Consider the following 16,933-nt stretch of genomic DNA (forward strand, 5'->3'; position numbering starts at 1 on the left):
GTGGACTGACGATGCTACGAGTATACGGTCTTGCTGAAAAATGGCAGCTACTTGACTAAATATTGTATTTTCGCCTTTCGCGACTTGTTTCTTTTCCAGGGCAGTGGTTACTTCTTCGTGTTCGCTGACGCTCCAATCGGCGTTTCCAAAAACGTGCCTTGGATTCTGGAAGTGGTTGCAAACCATTCTTTGCAGTACTACCCACTCAAGAGCTTCTCTGGCAACGTCGCTCATTCCAACTTTAAGGTCAGTTTATAGACCATAACTATAGATTATCTGCAGGTCTGTCTGTCTGTCTGTCTGTCTGTCTGTCTGTCTGTCTGTCTCTCTCTCTCTCTCTCTCTCTCTCTCTCTCACTCTCTCACTTCCCCATAACAACGATAAAACCTCAAGGACCGTCTCATCTGACCACCTCTTGGCAACCAGCAAGATTATTCGCCTCTAATCGGCTTTTCTCGTTCACCCGTAAACTCGATGCTGATACAAATGATAGTAAGTAAATGCCCGTCTCCTGTGGCCACCTGTGTGCAGTCAGGGATATTCTTCGACAGCAAAATTTCCACAGATGAGATGGACGGCAACGTGCGTGTACCTGAGAACGGTATCCTTCCTGGTTCCCCCAGCTACGACCCCCGTGATCCTCCCAACTTGGGGGGAAAGCCGGTGTGGACCGACATGGCAAGGTAAGTTGTTTTTTCAAAGTTGAAATCTTGTGTTGTAATCTCGTGAGTAGAGATACTTCTCTGATGCAGTCTGTAAGCCTCTTAATTTGCGCACTCCTTCCCGTGTTGGACTCACCATCTGAGATGAACCCCAAAATGAACAGCCTGAGTGCTCTCTGTGGATACTGGGACATTTTTACACCCCCAGTATAGGGGTGTGTATAGGTTTCGGTCGATGTGTTTGTTTGTTTGTTTGTTTGTTTGTGTGTTTGTGTTCGCATATAGATCTCAAGAATGAACGGACCGATCGTCACCAAACTTGGTGAACAGGTTCTATACATTCCTGAGACGGTCCTTACAAACATTGGGACCAGTCAAACACACGGTTAGGGAGTTATTGGTGGATTAAAATTATACAAGGACTCATAGAGGGACATCTTAATGGTCAAAGGGAAATAACCATTCTCACTCAGTCACTGCCACCAACTGAGAAGGTTATCTCCCTTTGACGGGGGTGTTTTTCCTACCTCGGAGGAATTTCTTGTTTATGAGTTATTTGTAAAAGTCACAAGTGGCTTTTCAATCAATTATTCCATTAAAAAAAAAAATTCCAACTCATCACAGCAAGCAGTGAGGATGTTGATTTCTAGTATGTGACCAAGTGGAAGGATGGTCATATCCCAGGTAAAATCCTGGCCAGATCTGAGTTGGTGAGCCCAACTGTTTTCACGAGAAGAAGTGTGCCTTTAAAACATAACTTTCTTCAAATGATATGAGCCTTTGCCAAAAGGTGCCATTTCGGACCCATGTATTTTTGGAAAGCAAGTGTAATTAACTGGATTACCCCAACATGTTTACATGTATTGTGCTTTGAAAAAGTGAGTTTGATGAATGCTTTTTATATTTAGTCAAGTTTTGACTAAATATTTTAACATCGAGGGGGAATCGAAACGAGGGTCGTGGTGTATGTGCGTGCGTGTGTGTGTGTGTGTGTGTGTGTGTGTGCGTGCGTGTGTGTGTGTGTGTGTAGAGCGATTCAGACTAAACTACTGGACCGATCTTTATGAAATTTGACATGAGAGTTCCTGGGTATGAAATCCCCGAACGTTTTTTTCATTTTTTTGATAAATGTCTTTGATGACGTCATATCCGGCTTTTCGTGAAAGTTGAGGCGGCACTGTCACGCCCTCATTTTTCAACCAAATTGGTTGAAATTTTGGTCAAGTACTCTTCGACGAAGCCCGGGGTTCGGTATTGCATTTCAGCTTGGTGGCTTAAAAATTAATTAATGACTTTGGTCATTAAAAATCTGAAAATTGTAAAAAAAAATAAAAATTTATAAAACGATCCAAATTTACGTTTATCTTATTCTCCATCATTTGCTGATTCCAAAAACATATAAATATGTTATATTCGGATTAAAAACAAGCTCTGAAAATTAAATATATAAAAATTATGATCAAAAATTTTTTTTTCGAAATCAATTTAAAAACACTTTCATCGTATTCCTTGTTGGTTCGTGATTCCAAAAATATATAGATATGATATGTTTGGATTAAAAACACGCTCAGAAAGTTAAAACGAAGAGAGGTACAGAAAAGCGTGCTATCCTTCTCAGCGCAACGAATACCCCGCTCTTCTTGTCAATTCCACGTGCACTGCCTTTGCCACGGGCGGTGGAGTGACGATGCTACGAGTATACGGTCTTGCTGCGTTCAGTTTCATTCTGTGAGTTCGACAGCTACTTGACTAAATATTGTATTTTCGCCTTACGCGACTTGTTTTTTAATGTTTTGAAGCCTGTTGTTGTTGTGAATGTTAAATAAAAAAATAAAATGTTTCAAACATACACCAGAAACGGCCCCGAAAAATTTTGGACATTTTGGTGTCCTCGGGGAATTTTCGATTTTTCATGGTCTGCATCACTGCATCGGTTTTAATCAGCGTATTTCATACAGTCTAAGCATGCAACTCTTTGTAGAATGTGCAACAATCGTAATTAGAACCAGAATTTACCGAAAACCTCGCCCAGTAAATACCCGGTTATTTTCGAAGGGCTCATGTCCGCAGACCAACTTGTTTACTGATTCGATTTTCGCCGGTCTTGGTGCTTTGAATGGCCGCCATTTTGGATGAAAACGATAGTTTCGTGTTCGAGGAAATAAAAGCAGTGTGTTGCATTTGAGTCAGAATCTGCGAAGTTATTGTATCTAGCAGCTAAAAAGAATCGATGGAGTTAATGTCCGAAAGTAACGTTTGACACATTTTGTTATTTTTGCAATGTTCACAAAGAAGTTTCGCGAGTATTTGATACAAAAGCGTGGAAACCACTAGCTTTGCTTCTTTGGCGTTTCCGGTCACCGATTCGATTGAAATCATGGAGACGACGAGCCGTAAAGTTGAGAAAATATTGTACTGTCTGTTCAGGGTAAGGTGTAGATCTATACGTAACGTTTGACACTTTGTAGATCTAATGTTTGACACATAATTTGCCCATAATTCTTTTCCCAACGAATTGAATTAGCTTATAATATCCCATGACCTGCCTCTTTATCTCTGTTAGCTGAGGAGGTGATTATTCTGAATATTCCATCACAACCATATGGATATCCTATGGATATCCCATCACAACCGAGTTTCGATCTCAACTGTCATTGGTCATTGTCTTTGATTTCAGAGTACAATTGAATAATTTATAGAGGTCATCTGCATATTCAGAGTTTACAGATGGACTACTTTTTACATTTAGTCAAGTTTTGACTAAATGTTTTAACGTAGAGGGGGGAATCGAGACGAGGGTCGTGGTGTGTGTGTGTGTGTGTGTGTGTGTGTGTGTGTGTGTGTGTAGAGCGATTCAGACTAAACTACTGGACCGATCTTTATGACATTTGACTTGATAGTTCCTGCGTATGATATCCCCAGACTTTTTTTCTTCATTTTTTTATAAATGTCTTTGATGACGTCATATCCGGCTTTTCGTGAAAGTTGAGGCGCCACTGTCACGCTCTCATTTTTCAACCAAATTGGTTGAAATGTTGATCAAGTAATATTCGACGAAGCCCGGACTTCGGTATTGCATTTCAGCTTGGTGGCTTAAAAATTAATTTATGACTTTGGTCATTAAAACTCTGAAAATTGTAAAAAAAAAAAATTTTTATAAAACGATCCAAATTTACGTTCATCTTATTCTCCATTATTTTCTGATTCCAAAAACATATAAATATGTTATATTTGGATTAAAAACAAGCTCAGAAAATTAAAAATATAAAAATTATTATCAAAATTACATTTTCGAAATCAATTTAAAAACACTTTCATCTTATTCCTTGTCGGTTCCTCGAGAGAGAGAGAGAGAGAGAGAGAGAGAGAGAGAGAGAGAGAGAGAGAGAGAGAGAGAGAGAGAGAGAGAGAGAGAGAGAGAGTGAGAGAGAGAGAAAGAGTGAGAGAGAGAGAGAGAATGAGAGAGAGAGAGTTTGTTTGTTTGTTTGTTTGTTTGCTTAACGCCCAGCCGACCACGAAGGGCCACACACACACACACACACACACACACACACACACACACACACACACACACACACACACACACACACACACACACAGAACCCGACGACTGAATATGTAAGTGATCCACGTGTGAAAACCAAAACATAACAGCGCGATGACAGCCAACATTTCTATCCCCGACTGACAAACAGTAACACTGCATGCAAACTGACTTGGGTCAACGATCAAACCAGCACGGCCCGAACTGAATTTGTTGCGCTGCCATTATCGTGCGCAATTCTGGTAAAAATATAAACCCGGTATGCCGAATTGAGTATAACGGCGAAAGTCGATGTCAAATATATACACAAGGATATTTTAAAATGACTTTCAAAATGTAAAAGCAGATAGCAGACCTTTTTATAAGCAATTTGAATGACTGAATGTCTACATACAAGTCGAATGACGCCGTCCATTATGCTGACAAATGGGAACTAGCTATGCGCATGAATTCATTGACATGAATTTCGACTGCGGAGGCTTTTGGCAAGCTGAAAACAGGCACGGGCAGGTTTTAGTGCAAAAAGTAAGTGTTTTTAATGAAAACGTCGGAGTAATGGGATAAATAGCTTACACACTCCGAGTTCTGATTATCTTGCATATTGTGTAACCTATATACAACTGCTTGCTACTTTTGGAGGCAAATTTGATTGAAGAAAAATTCGATCCTCTGTTTTTGTTAATGTCCGTGTTACGATTCAGGAGGATAGGCTACGTTCATATCCGTGTAACGATTTAGGAGGAGACATTTATGTCCTTGTAAATATTGTAGCCAAAGCTGAAAAAATGCTTTTGGGTTAGCAGGGGGAAGGACTATTTTCATGAGATTGTTTTAACACCACCCCCCCCCCCCCCCCTCCCCAACATAAAAAAAAATCAAAGTTTTTTTGTTTTTTTAAATTTGGATTTTGCTGGGATTTTACGTACAACTAATTAAAAAAATTCGATTTGATTGAGAACCTTGTTCCAGATGTACCTAGACATTAGGTTAAAACTGTATTCTAAATGTCTGTTTGAATATTGTAGTTATTTTTGACATTTTCATTGATTTCATGTCCACTGACTCCATGTAACACGTGACAGGTAGGACGCAAATTTGACCTGTTTTGAACATGATGTTACTTTTTTTGTGGTGCTTTGATGTTCAATAATTACCTAATCTTCAAAATATGAATGTATCCTGAAGGTCTATTTAATATCACAGTTGTTATTTATAACATTTTGAATAATTTCATGTCCACTGACACAGTGTAACATGTGACACGTAGAATGCTGTTATGACTTGCTTTTAACATGTTTTGCTATTGTTTCTGTTTTCATATTCCATAAATAACCTAATCTTTAGATTGTAAATGAAAAGTTAGTGTATGTATAACATTCTGGTTGTTATTTCAAATATTATGAATATTTTCATGTCCATCAATATTTTTGTAACACGTGACACCTACAACAACATGTTTAACTAGTTTGAGCAAACTGTAACAACTTTTAGGGATATTTTTAACATGTGTCAGTGTTTCTGTTGAAGTGTTATATTTTATTTTAGGGTTTATACTTCTTGTGGTTACTTAGCAGAAAGTATCAGTTTTGACTTTTATGATGTTTGAGCGTTTTGCGACATTACGTGACACTGCATTCACGATTTGGCTCCAAATGTACTTTTAAAGACTGATAATGCTTCTGCAGGGTCTGTTTACTAGAAATAAATCATTACCAGTTGTATGAAATGATATTAATGGCTTCTGTGGTCAGTTTTGTTGCACATGTGGCTTTTTTCAAAATTGGCGTTTTATGGCATATTATCAAACCGTACACATTTCCCAAATGCACAAACCATTCTTTTATTACACAAATGTGTTCATCAAAGACTAATGTATCACTTAAAACACCAAAAAAAATCAACTAAAAAGGTTTAGTTTGTCACAAATGTCCAAGCACCCCCCCAGCACCTTTTGGCAAAGCCTCATATAGTAAGCCTACAGCCCGATATCACATCTGTGTAGTCGCTTTTGCTTACGAACAAGCTTGGTGTTGTCTCAGTGTCCGCCTGTCTGTCTGTGTCGTCCGTGAGTCTATCCGTCCAACCGACTGTCCGTCCATCTGTCTGTCCATCTGTGTGTGTGTGTGTGTGTGTGTGTGTGTGTGTGTGTGTGTGTGTGTGTGTGTGTGTGTGTGTGTGTGCGTGCGTGCGTGCGTGCATGTCTCTCTGTCTGTCTCTCTGTCTGTGTTTTTCTGGATGTCTGTTTGTATTATAATGCTTTCTTCTCTCTTTTTCCAGGACAACGCTGTACAAGAATGAGCGAGAGAACGCCTGGGTCAAAGGAGGAAATATTCGCATGATACAGTCCTCGTAAGGGTCTTTTTCTTTAGTGAATTGTCTGGTGTTTTGAAACATTTTTGCAAAGGAAAAAAACGAATCTGAATCTGATAACTCCAATGATTTATAGAGCCTAGCACCAACCAAGTTTTTTTTTTAGCGTTGTAGATGAAATATTTGACAACGGATCCACTTCAAGTTAGCGTTCGAATAGGCCTATATACACCTGCGAAACTAACACGAGTTCTTCTTGACACCAGTGTATTTCTATTTCTATCTCTGCCTGTATCTGCTTCTGCCTCTGTTTCTGTCTGTTTGTTTCTGTCTCTGTTTCTATCTGTCTTCTTCCTCTCTCTCTCTCTCTCTCTCTCTCTCTCTCTCTCTCTCTCTCTCTCTCTCTCTCTCTCTCTCTCTCTTTCTCTCTCTCTCTCTCTCTCTCCCCCCTTCTCTCTCTCTCTTTTTCTGTCTCTGTCTCTCTGTCTCTCTCTCTCCTTCTCTCTCTCTTTTTTTTTTCTCTCTCTGTCTCTCTCTGTTTCTGTCTGTCTGTCTGTCTGTCTGTCTGCCTCTCTCTCTCTCTCTCTCTCTCTCTCTTTTTTTCTCATTCTCTCTCTCATTCTCTCTCTCTCTTTTTTTTCTCTCTCTCTCTCTCTCTCTCTATCTCTCTCTCTCTATCTCTCTATCTCTCTCTCTCTCTCTCTCACTCTTTCCGCCCCCCCCCCCCCCCCCCACGAACTTCAAATCCCTATACTTTCTCGTTAAAAAAAACAGGTTTGCCGACTCAAGCAAAGGGTTCACTGGAGGAACCATAGGGGAAGACTCAGGTACAATGGTCAAGGACAGTGTCTTCATTGGTCAAACGGACAACACGGGCATGCCAGAGAAATACGTCGACAAAAAGGTCATCGGAAACCCAACCAACTACTTTAACCACTCACTTGGCAGGAATCCGTGAGTTGTCGCTCGATCTGGGTTTTGTGTGTGGAGTGGATGGCTCATTTGATAAAAAAAAAATTTTTTTAAAAACCTTGTTTGCTTGGTTGCTTGGTTCTTCGGACGATGCCCTTGACATCATTACAGACGTTTCACGTTCGTAGTGGATGCCAAGCCAAAAAAGCAAATACCGTGACAAGGGATGTAAATCGCATTTTGACTTGTGACAAGTTGATTTTCTCCCCTGAAAAGCGTTTTCTCAGATTATTGCTGGTTAGTTTGTTGGTAATACCAGTAACTATCTGATTTTTTTTAATGAAGTTTTAATCAAGGACTGCGTTTGTTTGTACTGCTTGTTGTGCAAAATATGGTACATAGTATAAATGTATTTATACGTTTATATAATGGATCTGTGCGCATGAAGACATGTATCACTATTTTAAAATGGAAAAAAAGCTAGGGCTCAGAGAACTTCCAAAAATTGGGCATTACGTTTATATGAGCGCTTCAAAGATCATGTATTGGAAAGGAATGTGCCCAAAATACGCAAGAATATGAATCTCCTGGGCTTTGGACCTGTTAAAAGTGCCGCTGAGGGGGTCCAAGGACCCCGGATACATTAGTTTTTAAAAGATACACCAAGACAAACAAATTAATCTGTTTTCTACAGCTATGACTCCTGGACCGGAATCGGTTTCTACCAAGGTCCAGTGTTCGTGGAGAACTGTTACTTTGACCGCTACGGTCACTACTGGTGGAACGACGGGTGGGAAGAGACCTATGGCTTCAGGCCCGTCCGTCCGGGTGGCGCCATCAGCTTCCAACGGTCCAACATCTACCCCACCAAGCCCTGGACACACGTTAAGGATATCAAGTTCGGCTACTGCGATAATGTAAGTCTGGGATTTTTACCTTGAAAAGACAGTTGGTCACCGTCAAAAATGAGACTTAACTTTTGACATTCGGATGACGTCAAGCCATGTGGTATTGTCTTTGAAACGATAGTTTGGCTACTGCGATAATGTGAGTCTGAGCTTTTGACCTTAAAAAAGACTGTTGCATGCTCACCGTTAAAATGAGACTTAACTTTTGACATTTGGATGACGTCAAGCTACGGTATTGTCCTTGAAATGACAGTCTGGCCATATAAAGTGAGTCTGAGCTTTTGACCACAAAAAGACAGTTGCTCACTGTTCATTATTATTATTATTATTGTGATCATTTTTATGCGCCTAATCTAGATATAGCCCTAGGCGCTTACATATTAATTTCTGCCGTTTGAATGAGACTTTACTTTTGACATTTTGATGACGTAAAGCTATCCTATTGTCCTAGAAACGACAGTTTGGCCATTGACATATTACGACTAATTTTGAGTTTTGGGCTTTGAAAATAAGATGGTTTGGCTACTGCGTGAGTCTGAGACAAGTATATGCGAACGGACCAGTGACTCGACTGATTAGGACGAGCCATGTAATATCTTACTCTACAATGACTAAAATGAACGGGGATACTTCAGAGTTTCCAAAACTGTGCGTCACCATGTCATATAAGCACTAGAAATCGAGGGGGAAAAACACGAAATATAGAAATTCATGGAAGGGGTCCCGCGACGCACTGAACATGAAAAAAAGCGGGTCCCGGGACTCATTTCTTATCCGTTGTCCTGTGTACCGTCGGTACTGGTTTCCGAAAATGTGTTGTCACATCGTTACCGAAGCAAATGAACGGAGATAATGTAACCATTATGATTATTATGTTTTTGTGAATGGGTCAGAGAGCTTACATTAGTCGGTATTACGTTTATATATGAGCGCTTCAAAGATCATGTGTCGGCGAGGACTGTGCCCTCCAAACGCAAGGATACTGAAACTCCTGGTCTTCGGACCTGTCAAAGATTCGCTGAGGGGGGGACCCCGAATACATTAAAGTTGGGGGTCCCAGGACCCCCTAGGTGGAGCGTCTGTGGTTAGCCCTAGCTGCTACTTATACAGTACCCCCCCCTTTGTGACCACCTCCCCACAACGTCCGCCTGCTCAAAACGAGCCCTCTGCAGGATCGCAGACGAGCATTTTTTCAAAAAAAGTCCACCTTCCATAGCAACCATATTGTCTATGCATGACGACAACTCTTGGCCGGTCCCTTGGGTGGTCGTTATACACAGAATCAAAAAAACAAGAAAGGTAAGTTGTTGGGACGTTTGTTATTGACAAAACAATACGTTAGTCACAGATATTTCGACCCATCGGTCTTCTAAGTGCACAGACAAAACAAACAAAAATTTAACAAGAAATTCCTCTGATAGGAAAAACACCCCCGTCAAGGGAAATAACCTTCTCAGTTGGTGGCAGTGAGAATGGTTATTTCCCTTTGACCAACGGGGGTGTCCGTCTATAAGTCGTTGTATAATTTTAATCCACCAATAACTCCCTAACCGTGTGTTTGACTGGTCCCAATTTTTGTAAGGACCGTCTCAGGAATGTATAGAACCTGTTCACCAAGTTTGGTGACGATCGGTCCGTTCATTCTTGAGATCTACTTGCGAACACAAACACCGCCACAAACACACAAACACATCGAGTGAAACCTATACACACCCCTATACCGGGGGTGTAATTAAAAGACTTAGCTCGCAAAAGGTGCTACCGCTTGGGAAGAAGACACACGTTATAGACAGGCTCGACAGTACTTTCACACAACCTTGTCCACAGGTGAACGACGGCCACTGGGTGTTCAAGGGCAACCTGTCGACATACGGCTGGGGGTATAAGGACGGCAACAGGGCGCACACCTTCAGGGACATTGACGGGTCAGTCACCGGACAAGCCAACACGCAGGTGGTCATCGACAGGCCCTTCTACACTGGTGACGAGTGTGTGTCACGGGACAACTGGCACATGACCGCCTGCCCCTATAAATATGTTCAGGTCAGTCATTCTTCTTCTTCTTCTCCTTCTTCTTCTTCTTCTTCTTCTTCTTCTTCTTCTTCAGCGTTCCAGAAATTCTGGTGACGTGTGAGCTCGTTTGCCCATTTGGGTTCCCCACACTATACTCTGAGAGCATAGTCAGCTTCACTCCGCTTTCGTTGGGTAGGCATGCTGGGTATTTTCGTGTTTCCATAACCCACCGAACTCCGACATGGGTTACAGGATCTTTTCCATGCGCACTTGGTCTTGTGCTTGCGTGTACACACGAAGGGGGTTAAGTCATTAGCAGGTCTGCACATAAGTTGACCTGGGAGATCGGAAAAATCTCCACTCTTAACGCACCAGGCGCCAGCGACCGGGATTCGAACTCACGACCTCCCGATTAGGAGGACGACGTCTTACCACTGCGCCACTTCGCCCTAATTATATGAGAAGACCAAAAAAGACTGTACTCACGTGTTTTACGATGACGATACGAACAACAAAGTCACCATTGTTCTGCTTTCTAATTATTGGTTTAAATGGTATGTTCAAAGAAAATCCCTAAATGGCCACTGCTACACACAAAAACATGCTCAGGTCGGCAATTTCAATTACATTTTTGAAGCATATGTTTAAAGCATGTTCCTAATTGGCTGCTGCTATAAATATGTTCACGTTTGTAATTAAAGTTAAATTTTAGAAGCGTATGTTCAAATCATGTCCCTAATTTGCCACTGCTGCCTAATAATATGTTCAGGTCAGTATTACAAATTAAATTGTTAGAAGCGTCTGATCAAAGATTTTTCTTTAAATATGCCAATGCTGCTTATACTTATGTTCAGCTCAGTAACTCAGATTAATTTTATGAAGCAGATGATCGATTTCAGTATTACAAATTAAATTGTTAGAAGCGTATGATCAAAGAACGTCCCTGATTTGCCAATGCTACTTATGGTAATGTTCAGGTCAGTAATGGAAGTTATTGTTTGTAAAGCAGATGGACGGTTAAGTATGTTCCGTAACTTCCTAAAGAGCAGTCGTTTTGTCATTGGCGTTTGAAATGTTGGTTTTTGTGATTGTTATGGCCGACAGATGGAACTTGTGGGGAGTGATGGTGTGCTGGTCAAGGCGAAGAAGACCCAGTTCCCCCTCATCGTCCGGAGAGACGACGTGCCACAGGACGCCTTTCAGGTCGAAGGTCTGTGCTTGCTGGCGGCTTCACACACCCCGAACTATAGTTTTTTTTTTTTTTATTTATTTTTTTTTTTACAATTTTATTCAAATAAATAACAACAATCAACAATATCTCATACAATGAATTAAATACATCTTATCGAGTGCAACAAGCTAACTTTTTTTGAACGTTTTGTTCTTCGAACACTCACACAAAAATGCTTCTTATCTGTAACTGCCTATTAAAAATACTTTCCAACGGTAAAAACGAATTTGTTTTTTTATATATACTAACGCACATCTTTCCGATTAAGATAATGTGGTTCAATTTATACATAGTTGCCTTTTTCACCATTACAAAATGCATACCAAATAAAACATCACTAACTTTCAAAACAATCTTAATTTCTAAAGTACGAAAAATAAATTCTTCAATAAACTTCCAGAATTTGTATACAACCGGGCATTCAAAAAAGAAGTGTTCAATGAAATCAGTTACATCACAACAGTAATTACATTTATTAGTTTCCGTTACTTTCATTTTACACAGGAGAATGTTGGTCGGATAAATGTTGTGCATAATTTTCCAGTGTAAAACTCTTAATCTAGTCTCTTGTGTTGACTGATGGGCAACTATCCAAGAACGTTCATCAATTTCTACATTAAACTTTCTCTTCCAAAATCCTCCGGAACATGGTACATCTGTTTTCATATTAATAATCTCTTTCCGATATTCTTTGGCATTTAACACATTTTTGCCGTTAAACAGTGGGGTAATACAAACATCATCAGTCATATTTACAACATTTTTCCTCATGAATAATGACACAGCAGCTTTTACAACATTATATTCAAGAATTCGGTTTGGCGAATATCCAATCAAATCACATATATCTTGATATGATAATATGTCTCCCGAACGTACAATGTCAGTTAATACCAATACACCTCGTCGTATCCAACTTTAAAAAAATAAAACTTTGCCACTATACGTTATGCATGCATTATTCCATAATAAAATCGGCCCGATTGTCCCACGATCGTAGTGGTTATTATCCAGCCAATATTTTAATACTGCTTTCCAAAAGTGTGATTTCACTAGGTCTAACCCTTTAAATCTTGCACTGTTTACATTCGATAAGAAACATTCAAAGTGCTTTCCAAAACGCAAATACATCATCTTTGGAGTGAGACTCCAATTATCATTTTCATTTGATGTAGTCAGTTGTGAAACCCTTTGTAATAAAAAAGAAATTTGCATTTGCCTAATATCGATCATTTTTAAACCACCTTTTTCAATTTCAAAACATAAAACGCTTCTTTTCACCTTTTCAAAGGCCTTCCGATTACAATCTCTTTTTCGCCACAAAAATCTGTACAATAAGGTATTGACTTCATTCAAAACACAGTCAGGTAATACAAACGCTTGCATAATATACACAAATTGTGAAATTAAAAACGTTTTCACAATACATATTTTCCCTAAAATGCTCAAATTTCGCTTCTCCCATGCACAAATCAATCGCTTAATATTCCTTATTCTTCCAGTCCAGTTATCTTCTACCAAAGAAGCACTCTTATCATTACAAAAATATACACCCAAAATCTTCAACTTCTTCTTCCAAACAAAATTATAAAATGTTTCATCACAATGTTTCCTACTACCCAACCACATCGCCTCAGACTTTCTCTTATGTATCCTTAAGCCTGAAAAACTAGAAAAGTCATTCATTATTTCAAGTGCATAATACATATCAATCTCATCCTTTAAAAAAAGGGTGATATCGTCTGCATACAGAGCAATTTTAATAACGGTTGCAATATCAACATTATTCCATAACGAAATTCCTTTAATACGTCTACACTGTCTTATTTTTGATGCCAGCAATTCAATGGCCAGTACAAAGGCCAAACATGAAAACGGGCACCCTTGACGAATCCCGGCTTTCACATCAAAAAAATCCGACAACCATCCACAATACTGCACTGAGCTAACCGTGTCGTTCATTAACACAGTCACCCATTGAACAAATTCTGGCCCAAACCCGAATTTTTGAAAGGCTTTAATAATAAACTCTTTTGAAATACTATCGTACGCTTGAACACAGTCAATTGCGACCAACAGACCAGGTTGATTTAACTCGTGTGACTGTTCGATTACATCATCAATTAACCTTAATATTGTAGATACTTTTCTGCCTTTAATATAACCGACTTGATCTTTCTGAACAATATCACCAATAACGCTTCCTAACCTTTTTGCCAAACACTTGGCTATCAGTTTATAATCGCTGTTTGTAAGGGAGATGGGTCTCCAGTTCTTTAATTCGTTTTTGGGCAAGTCCTTTCCCTTGTGTATAAGAGTAATGACAGCTTTGCGCTGCGTGGAAGACAATTTTCCATCGTCAAAACTTGCATTAAAAGACGCAATTAACAATGTTCTGATGCGGGTCCAAAACACTTTCAAAAATTCTGCAGTAATACCATCAACCCCAGGGGCCGACCCAGATTTCATTTGTTTAAGTGCAGCGAGAGCTTCGTTTTCAGTTATTAACCCTTCACACTCATTTCTCTGAAAATCTGAAATCTGTAATGTTGTCACATCAGATAAAAACTGATCCACCTTCTCGTCCATGTTTTCAACGTTTACTCTTACGTTAACTATAGTTTCTCTTAGTCTTCGTATTTACCTGTTTCAGTCTATTTTGTATTTCGTGCATGTACATTTGATATTGGGGCCTTAAAGAAAAACAAATGATCATTCCTATATAGCTGATGTTGATGTTTATGATGTTGATGATGTCGTTGATGCTGATGATGCTGACGTTTCTTTGTCGTTGATGTTTGTGACGCTGGTGTCGCAGATACTGATGGTGACAAAGTTGATGTTGTTAATGTGTTGATGCTACTCTTTCAGGCACGCAGAAGAACAAGTTTCTAATGAGGACACACAGGTCTTACACAGTGAACTTTAACCAGACTCTTGGCGATGTCCCCAAGTTCTTTGACGTCAGGGCTTTCAACGTGGAAAAGTAAGCGTCATTTGTAACTATGATAGAGGCTGCACGAAAAATGCGCGAGATTAATCACACTGACTTGCAAACGTTGTTTGCTTTTTTGACAATTTGAACGAGAGGAACTTACGTAGCAAACTTAAAATCTATCTTCAGGGGTGTCTGTGTTTTCCGTTCCACTTTACAGGCTCTATCACGTGTAGAAGCAAGCTGTTTCTTGCAAAAGTAAGGAGGGACAAAATAGACTTTCTAGCACTTTCATTGGTTTAAACGAACTCACCACAAAGATATATACAGGAACGTATCTGCCCTGTTTGTTTGTTTGTTTGTTTGTTGTTGTTGTTGTTGTTGTTGTTGTTGTTGTTGTTGTTGTTGTTGTTGTTGTTGTTGTTGTTGTTCGTACACCCTTTTTTTCATTCATCGGTCTCAAAATATTTACAGAGAAATACCCGCATCTTTTGCAGAGGTGATGTTGTGCGGGTGGGACTGTGCCTACCCAAGGACACCACGACGTTTGAGGTCCGCAGCTTTTACCCAAGCATCACCAAGAACAACCCTCACACTATGGTGTCATCGCTGCTAGAACTCGACAATGACCTCACGGGCAGAAAGTTCTTTTGGGACGCCAGTGTCGGGTGAGTGTCATATGACGCCATGGCTTGGCGTGCTGTCTTTCCATGTTTTTGTGTGTGTGTGGGGGGGGGGGGTGGGTAGGGGGTGAATGTGTGTGTGTGTGTGTATTTATGTGTGTGTGTGTGTATGTGTGTGTGTGTGTTTATGCCTGTGTGTGTGTGTGTGTGTGTGTGTGTCTGTCTGTCTGTCTGTCTGTGTGTCTTTCTGTCTGACTGGCTGGCTGTCTGACTGGCTGGCTGTCTGACTGGCTGGCTGTCTGACTGGCTGGCTGGCAGTGTTTTTGCACCTTTGCATGTCTCGTTGTCTAAACACATTTTAGTTTAGTTTTCTTTGAAACAATGAGTAGACAAACAAAACAGCACAGAATTTACCCTCAGTTACCTATTCAAGCCCGCATTGACTACAAACTGTCCACCCTCTGCTTTAACTTCTTGTCTGGCTCGTCTCCTGCTTACTTCTCTGAACTCCTCGCCGTCTATTCTCCAGCAAGACAACTCCGTGCCTCTTCTGACTGTCGCATCCTTACCATCCCACACACCAAAACCAAAACATACGGACAACGCACTTTTACTTTCTGCGCACCCACACAATGGAATTCTCTCCCCTTTCACATCCGCCACGCTCAGTCACCCCAAGCATTCAAACGAGCACTTAAAACGCACCTCTTCAAGAAATACAACACCTGATTTTGTTTTCTCAGTCCATCAGTAGGCTACATGTAGTGTATTTGTTGTTGTTTTAGTGATAATGTGACAATGTATATGAACATATAGGGCTGTTTTTCATTATTGTTGATAACATGTTCTGTCTGATTCAGCTGGTATTTCCTTGTTTTCACTACCTATTTTATTCATGTTTTTATTACTTAGTTAGTGGAAGAATTTTTTGCAATGTATGTTTGATGGTGTATGCTTTTAATTAAGCGCTGCTGACTATGAATGTAGATGTAAATGCTTGTATAACTGTGTTTTAATTTTATTGTGTCAAGCGCAAAGAGCATTATTGTTAAGTTTTGATGTTGCGCTATATAAATGCTCATTTATTATTATTATTATTATTATAGTCCTCACGTTTTGCAGACTGCTGTATTTCAAGCTGGTTTCCAACGAGACTCGGCGAAACTTGACTGAGGAATGTGCCAACGACGTGTGTGTCCGATACAAAATCACACGACTGGACGGTGGAAATGGACCCACCGACTGCAGCGGCTACAGCAACCCACCCATTGCGGACAACTCGGTCAGTATAGAATAGATAGTGTAGTGTCCCTTATGCCCCTGAAGACGGTGTTTAGCTGCCCTAATTGGATGATTTTTGAGTGAAAAGTCAAAAACTCGGGAACGCAGAATAAGAATAAGAGGAAGACGAAAAAGTGGGATTAAAAACTGAAATGAAAATGTTGAACTCATATGATACTTGGGAAGATGTTTTTGTGGAAGAGCATCGAGTAATGGAAACTACACAATGCGTAGTATTGCGATCGCTCTTACCACTAAGGCCAACAAAAAAATAGGTCTGTTTACGGTAACATAGGCCAAAAAAATAGGGTCGGTAGGTCGGGATTTTTTTTTTTTTTTCAAAAAACCATATTTTTACGTTATTTTCAAAAGATTTTTTTTTTTTTTTCCCCCAAATGCCAAAAAAAAAGTCTAGGGTCGCGCGAAAAAAATAGGGTCGGTCGGGTTACCGTAAACAGACTATTTTTTTTGTTGCCTTTTAGTCACACATTGGAACGCAAAACAGACGAGATAT

The 16,933-nt window shown here is 40.0% G+C and overlaps 1 protein-coding gene across 2 annotated transcripts in view; it reads left to right on the forward strand.

The window, feature by feature from the left end:
• Positions 1-16,933, forward strand: part of LOC138971086 (cell surface hyaluronidase CEMIP2-like) — a 76,194-nt gene that overhangs the window by 31,184 nt on the left and 28,077 nt on the right. For both annotated transcript variants that reach the window (XM_070343685.1, XM_070343686.1), the window contains exons 14-23: positions 100-246; positions 532-683; positions 6,484-6,555; positions 7,291-7,470; positions 8,123-8,345; positions 10,164-10,379; positions 11,454-11,559; positions 14,452-14,566; positions 15,013-15,183; positions 16,261-16,420. In XM_070343685.1, coding sequence (XP_070199786.1) covers positions 100-246; positions 532-683; positions 6,484-6,555; positions 7,291-7,470; positions 8,123-8,345; positions 10,164-10,379; positions 11,454-11,559; positions 14,452-14,566; positions 15,013-15,183; positions 16,261-16,420 — 1,542 coding nt within the window. The remainder of the gene's footprint in view (positions 1-99; positions 247-531; positions 684-6,483; positions 6,556-7,290; positions 7,471-8,122; positions 8,346-10,163; positions 10,380-11,453; positions 11,560-14,451; positions 14,567-15,012; positions 15,184-16,260; positions 16,421-16,933) is intronic.

The sequence above is a fragment of the Littorina saxatilis genome, linkage group LG7 (genome assembly GCF_037325665.1).
Source record: "Littorina saxatilis isolate snail1 linkage group LG7, US_GU_Lsax_2.0, whole genome shotgun sequence".
NCBI lineage: Eukaryota > Metazoa > Mollusca > Gastropoda > Littorinimorpha > Littorinidae > Littorina > Littorina saxatilis.